The sequence below is a fragment of the Lygodium microphyllum genome, chromosome 25 (genome assembly GCF_053477565.2).
Source record: "Lygodium microphyllum isolate KBCC chromosome 25, Lygodium_microphyllum_v1.1.10, whole genome shotgun sequence".
NCBI lineage: Eukaryota > Viridiplantae > Streptophyta > Polypodiopsida > Schizaeales > Lygodiaceae > Lygodium > Lygodium microphyllum.
This window is the reverse complement of record NC_141159.1, coordinates 113,120,455-113,127,963: the sequence shown is the minus strand read 5'-3', so window position 1 is coordinate 113,127,963 and position 7,509 is coordinate 113,120,455. Positions and strand designations below refer to the sequence as shown.

General features: G+C 41.5%; 1 protein-coding gene across 1 annotated transcript; it reads left to right on the top strand.

Moving 5' to 3' along the window:
• Positions 1–3,597: 3,597 nt before the first annotated feature.
• Positions 3,598–4,584, top strand: LOC148014642 (uncharacterized). The gene is made up of 2 exons (XM_087666572.1): positions 3,598–3,749; positions 4,248–4,584. The coding sequence occupies exons 1-2, from the start codon at positions 3,598–3,600 to the stop codon at positions 4,582–4,584; spliced, it is 489 nt and encodes a 162-aa protein (XP_087522698.1).
• Positions 4,585–7,509: the final 2,925 nt, after the last annotated feature.

Below are 7,509 nucleotides of genomic sequence, written 5' to 3'. Positions count from 1 at the left end.
GAACCTCAGCTGATCGCCATCTAATTCGGCTGAAAGGCATGGCTTCTTAGCATCCTTATTCAACTTCGGCAGCAGGTAGATCCTCCATCACAATCATCCACAGCTGCAGTAGTTTATAATCCGACAAGAAAGCCAGAAGATGTTGCCGATGATAGCTTTTTCAGTGACCCAGAACACTGTCAGCGATCAAATATTATCAACATCATCATCCACGGCCAGGATTATTTAATGGTGAAGTTCTCACACACAAGCTGGTTGGTCAGGGCCTTGCTTTTATTACAGTTGGCGGGTCTATTGTACAGAAGAGTCTAGCTCAAGGTGAGGTAGTTGTCATGGATGCTGGGTGTTTGGTTACCATGACAAGCTCCACAGATATGCATATAAAATATATTGGTGGCCTCAAACAGCTTGAAGAGTTCTGCTGGAAAGAGTTCTGTTGGGCAACAATTCTGAGCCTTTTCTCGATCTAATCATTGAGCAATCAACCTATAAGTCTACCCAACATTCAGCAAAATTCAAGGCTGTTCACAGCATTCAAATTTCAGCAAGTCTATGTGGAGGAAGGTCTCTGATGTCTTTGTAATGACGAAACTCAGGATCATCAGCACAAACAGCTATGATTTTGTGCAATCGGCTTTGGAGCTAAAGTTCTTAATGAGCGACAGAGGAGATATCCGCAGATTAAAAGAGAGTTGTGGGGAGTAGTCACTGCACTGAAGTGTGATAAAGGGTATTTTATTGGCGCTTCAGTTGTTGTGGAAACAGATTGCTTGCCTTTGCTTGGCATGATTACTAGCTGTTCGACTCTAGATATAGCGATGCTTCAGTGGATTGCCTATATCAAATCATTGAATCCAGAATTTTGACACATAGCAGGGAAAGATAATCCAGTTGCTGACATGCTATCTAGAGCGAGATATGAGGATGAGGAGTCAATGCTTGCAGAAGATGATGAGATAGAGTTTGTAGCTTTTGTCCTTGTTCATGATTGTCATGTATCTACTGTTGAAGCCTTTATTGAAGAACTCTATGTTGATGAGTGGCTGCAAATTGGACAGTATCTAAGTTCATTGACTCGAAGAGCTGATTGGACAGATGATGAATTTAAGAAAATCAAAAGAAAGGCTTATGGGTATTTCTTGAAAGATGGTTTTCTTTGGAAGCATCCAAAGAAGAGAGGCGGCTTACCCTTGAGAGTAGTTTGTGAAGTAGCGATGCAGATACAGATTATGCGAGAGTTTCATGAGAGTTCATGGGCTGGTCATAGAGGTGTGTGGGCTACCTATGAGAAAATCAAAGAAAGATACTGGTGGAAAGGGATGTATAAAGATGTTTCCCACTTTGTGGAGACTTGCAGGGACTGTCAGCTTTACTCTTTAGTGCGACATCGTGATGAGTTGCATCCGACCTATCCACTATGTATGCATTATAAGTGGGTGGTAGACTTGGTTACTTTGCCAGTGGGACTTTGGCAGATGAGGTATCTTGTCTTGGCTAGGGAGGATCTTACAAACTATGTTGAAGGCAGATCTTTGCGGACAAAGACCACCACTACAGTATGTAAATTCTTGTTGGAAGAAATATTTTGCAGGTATGGATGTATAGGCAAGATTACAGCTGATCATGGAGAGCTAGATGCAGACGAAGCTAGAGAATTTTTCTCACGGCTTGGGATTAAGTTGGCTCTTACTACTGCCTATAATCCAGAGGGAAATGGCAAGAGCGAAAGAGGACATCCGCCGATAGTTAAGGCATTGGCAAAAGCTTGTAGAGGTCAGATTGGAGATTGGTCGAGATTACTACCTTTTGCATTGTGGGTAGACCGCTCTACACATAGCGTGACTATTGGATATATGCCTGCAGAGTTGATGTATGGGCAAAAACCTGTCATGCCTACAGAAATCTGTGCTCTCACGTGGAGTGCTCTTCCATGGCATGAGAATTTATCAAGGGAGGAGCTTCTAGCTCTTCGGATTCGTCAACTAGAGAGAAGGACAGAAGATGTGCAGCTAGCAGTTGATCGTTTGAAGGCAGCCCGACTCAGAAACAAGGACAGGTTTGATTTGAGGCATTGTTTGAGGCCTAGAGCCATAAAAGAAGGAGATTGGGTTCTAGTCTACGATAGTAGTCTAGAGAATCAGCATAGTAGCATGAGAAAAATGGTTCAAAGATGGTTTGGACCGTATGAGGTGAAACAGGTTTTTGACAATGCTACCTATGAGTTGGCTGAATTAGATGGAACAGTATTGAGGGTGCCCATTGCTGGAAAACGAGTCAAGATTTTCAAGAAAAGAGAAGATGAAGAGTATTCACTTGAAGCATTGGCACAAGAAGAACAGGTAGAAGAAAGTCTAGCAGAAGAAGCAGAGAATATGGATGATGAAGCTGATGGAGAAACAAGTCTACTAGAAACTAATGAAGGACTGGACCTGTTTGTGGACTTGGATGATCCTGGATAGTTGGCTCATCCGGAGGATGTGCAAGTTTATAGGGGGTGGATGTCATGCTGCTGCGTATCCGAGCCGTAAACTCCTCCATTTTTGTTGTGCATTTGTGTTATCTTTTTGTGTGTGATTCATTGTGTGTGATTGATGCATTAAGATAATCCGTCCTTTCAGTACCCGCATCCAATGTACATACTCCACTTGTGTTTGTGTTTATGTGTGTTTCAGTTTGTATGCATTTTGTATGTGTGACAGAAAAATATGAAAAACTGATGCCAAAGGACATTATCAAGCTGATAATTTCAATGATGATCTCCAAGAAAAGTGCAGGAAATCGTGGAATCAAAGGAGGCGGAGTAGAAGTTAACATTAATAAAGATTGATTCTTCCCTCCTGAATATGCTAGAATTCGCCATGCCAATGAAGTCAAGATTGCAAAGAAAGGAAGGGATATGGAGAATGCGGACATGAGGTGAATGGAGGAGATGAACCAGAGAGCTTTGTGACATCGAAGGTCATTGAAGCATTGAATTAGATCGTGCTATCATGCTATTTTTTTTATGCTTGTGGTTCATGTCATCCATGGCTGAACTTATGGACCTTGCTTCGATTGGATCACAACAAAAATCCTTTGCTATATCTGATTTCAAAGGTTGGTTATAAATTGGTGCATTTGATACCATGGATTCATGGGAGAAATCATTGAAGTAGTAAAAGAGAAGGCTTTCTGTTTTGAAAGTTGGAGGGAAAGATAGAAAGCTTTGTACTTTCAGAATAGCCTTATGAATGCTATGTTGAGATTGGAGAGGGAAAAAGCTAGGAAAAAGGGGGATATTTTTGAAAGGCTATGAATGGCGGGCTGCGCCCAGATTAGAGACAAACAGAGCTTAGTCGACAAACTCGGAATGATTAATGGCTTGTGGACGGAGCGAGACACAGAGAATACTCAGTTGACAAACTCAGAATGATCGTGATCATATCATGCAATAATCCTCTGTATCCGTGTATGATAATTTGTGCTTGAAAGCCGGGAGAATGGCGGAATTTAAATACACAGACACCATTCGAATCAGAATATCACAGAATGCTGGATGAAAGCTAAAAGCCTGCGTACCGACAAAAGAAAGAGACTCATGACTGACTGAAGGAATGAATGGAGAGAGAGACAGAGACAGAGACGAGCATCGTGCCGAAGGAGACCATCCAGGCGATAGCACAGACCATTGGCATCAACAACCTGCCCGACGATGTCGCTGCTGCCCTTGCCCCTGATGTTGAATATCGGATTCGCAAGCTTATGAGGAAGTAGGTGTTCGTGGCCTGCGGACCTTCTCTACTCCTCTGAAATGCTCTTGGCAAGCCCGAGAGTAAGCATCCTAGTGGGAGACCACGAAAGTCTGCTTGTGGCAAGATTAAAGAGCAGCCTGCATTCTATTCGACCAGAAAAGAGAAGGCAATCGCCTCTCTTGTAACTAGAAGCAGAAAAGAAATTTGTGTTGCAACTCCCGTATTCAGAACCTCAGCTGATCGCCATCTAATTCGGCTGTAAGGCATGGCTTCTTAGCATCCTTATTCCACTTCGGCAGCAGGTAGATCCTCCATCGCAATCATCCACAGCTGCAGTAGTTTATAATCGACAAGAAAGCCAGAAGATGTTGCCAATGAGATCTTTTTCAGTGACCCAGAACACTGTCAGCCGATTAAATATTATCAACATCATCATCCACGGTCAGGATTATTTAATGGTGAAGTTCTCACACACAAGCTGGTTGGTCAGGGCCTTTCTTTTATTACAGTTGGCAGGTCTATTGTACAGAAGAGTCTAGCTCAAGGTGAGGTAGTTGTCATGGATGCTGGGTGTTTGGTTGCCATGACAACCTCCACAGATATGCATATAAAATATATTGGTGGCCTCAGACGGACAATTTTTGGGAAAGATGGTGTTTACGCAGCACATATTACTGGACCGGGTGTTGTTATCATTCAAAGTTTACCATATCATCGCCTGGCTCAGAGAATGGCCCGGTCTGTAACAGCTCTGAATGTGTGTGATCACCCTCGTTTCTTCCTTCAACTGGTTATCTTCCTTTTGCTTGCATATGCTGCAATAGTTGCCTCGTTAATTCTGGCAGAAATTTGAACCACCTATCAACAGATCTTGCTATGTGATGACGAGGTTCTCCTGCATCCTGGTGCAAACATGCCATTGTTCAAAGATATTTGCAAAGAAACCTCTCTGTTTCAAAACAGAGACCTTTTTGTACAACTAATTCGGCAGTGAACAAGTCAAATGGATAAACAATAAAGAGATCAGGGTGAAAAAGATGACAAAATCATAGCTGTTTGTGCTGATGATCCTAAGTTTTGTCATTACAAAGACATCAGAGACCTTCCTCCACATAGACTTGTTGAAATTTGAATGCTGTGAACAGCCTTGAACTGTGCTGAATGTTGGGTAGACTTATAGGTTGATTGCTCAATGATTAGATCGAGAAAAGGCTCAGAATTGTTGCCCAGCAGAACTCTTTCCAGCTGAACTCTTCAAGACACTTCAAGCCTATGTGCCAAAGGCATAACTATCTTCAAACACCTGAATGCAAAACAGTTTATGAGATACTACAGATTTTTCTGAACATGGACCTCATGTAATTTACTTGACAAGGAATATAGTGAACTTTGGCATCAAAAATTCGATTTCTTTTTGTTAGCCTCTTTCCTTGTTGCAACTTGAACTCCGTGTTCAGCAGCTCTTACATGAAATCTATGACAGCGCGGAATGCTAGGCCGCTTCGAAGCTGCCTCGTATTTCTCATCTTTCTCCCTCCTATTACCCCTCTCCATTTCCAATATTATTTATTTCTCTCTCTGACTCACTCTCCTCTCTCTCTCTCTCTCTCTCTCTCTCTCTCTCTCTCTCTCTCTCCCAATTCTCTCTAAGCACCCTCTCTCTCTGTCTCACACACACATACAAAACTTAAAACTAAATGTAGTTTAAAAAGTTTGTAACACAAAATGCCAAACATAGAAACAATCTCTTCCACGTTCCATACTTACAAACTTTCCTCTCAACATCAATGTAAGCAATCATATGCTTGCACACGCGATACTTAGAAACAACAACGTAATACTGAAACGGGTCATAATCGAGACAAAGGCCAAGTACCACGAAAAGAATTTCCATAAGAGACCTAGTAAAAACGAAGTCACAAAGGCCAAATATAAGGCACGCAAGTGTTTCTAAGCACCATAGGCAAATGGCTGATGCCAACAAAAAAAGCGGTGTCTTGAAGATGCCTAATAGAAACAAAGCTTCCTCTTCTTTGAGTAATCATTAACAAAATCTTCCTCTTGAGCAAAACATGCGAAGGTGAAGCTGGGAACGATCCCATAGTTTCCATTGGTAATCACATGGGTGATGCAGTAGTTCTACCTCTCTCTTTACCACCTGCATTGGAACAAAAATCACAATATAAGTACATGGAACAACAATGTTACACTAAAACGGGTCATAATTGAGACAAAGACCAATCACCACAAAAAGAATTTCTATAAGAGACATAGTCAAAATGAAGCCACAAAGGCCAAGCATAAGACACCGATGTGTTTCTAAGTACCATAGGCAAATGGCTGATGCCAACAAAAAGAGACAATGTCTCCAAGACGCCTAATGGAAAGAAAGCCTCCTTTTCTTTGAGGAATCATTAACAAAATCCTCTTCCTTGAGCAAAATATGTGAAGGCGAAGTAGAGAACGATCCCACAGTTTCCATTGGTAATCGCATGGGCGATGCAACGGTCCTACCTCTCTCTTTACCACCTGCATTGGAACAAAAATTACAATATAAGTATGTGGAACAACTAACAAAGATCATTCCATCCCAACAATAATAATACCTAGTCGAACATTTGTGAACCACTTCGTAGGTATTGACAAATGTTGATGTAGCGTCACAAAACAACCCAAATCCTTGAACCCATACTTGAACCAATGCCTCGGTAACTTATCCGTATGAGAGCGTTGAAATCTCTTCTTATGGTCAACCTCGTACATATGCACCCGAAAACATTGCATATATCCACAATGTACAACTTTAATCAAAATTGGGAGCTTGATGTCGATATTAACATCATCATATAAACGCTCGATGACCCTTGCAAGTGTTCTTCTTAGGATATCATCAGGAGCTATAGTGAGTAATGTGCATTGTGGCTCCTTTTGATAGTTAGAAGCTGGGTAATAGTGTCACTCTAGGGTAGGCATCAGCAAAAGTCAAATAAATAGTGAAATATGAAAAAATAATACTTCCAAGAGAGTATACATCAACCAAACAGGGCACAGAGAGCAGTTCACATATATGCAAAACTAGCGTCCCTGCATGGTCATCAATAACTACATCTCTACAAAGAAAGCAACAGAGAGCAATTCATCTATATACAAAACTAGTGTCCCTACATGGTCGTTAATAACTACGTCTCCGCACAGAAAGCAATGCACATTACTACACCTTTCGAAGAAGATCCTTGTATACAATGTTTGTGGTCATGTCCCCATCCTCTTCACCCAATAGCACTTCCACACCATGCGAAGATTTTACCATTGAAAATGCAACATACAGCTGACCATGTGTAAATACTGGTGCCTTTAGATAAAGCCCAACAATGAACAAAGTCTACCCTGTGACTTGTTAATTGTCATAGCGAATGCCAACCGGATGGGAAACTGTCTCCGCTTCATAGTAAATGGCAATTGTGTAGCATTCGAAACAAAAGTAATCCAGGGAATAAAAACTCATTCGCCCACATTTGCCCCTGTTATTATCTAAGCATCTATCACTTTCCTATTGAAAGCTCTACATATCAATCGCGTACCATTACACATACCCCTTCCTGGATTTAGGTTTCTAAGAAGAATAATAGGTGCATTTATCTTCAGCAGCAATAAATAAAGAGGAAATCCACCTCCAAGGTCCAATGTATCTAAATACTCAACAGAGTACAAAAATGAGTCGTCGGTCTCTGCAATTGAATCTGCACTATAATACTGCCTAACCTCCCCTGGCATTAGT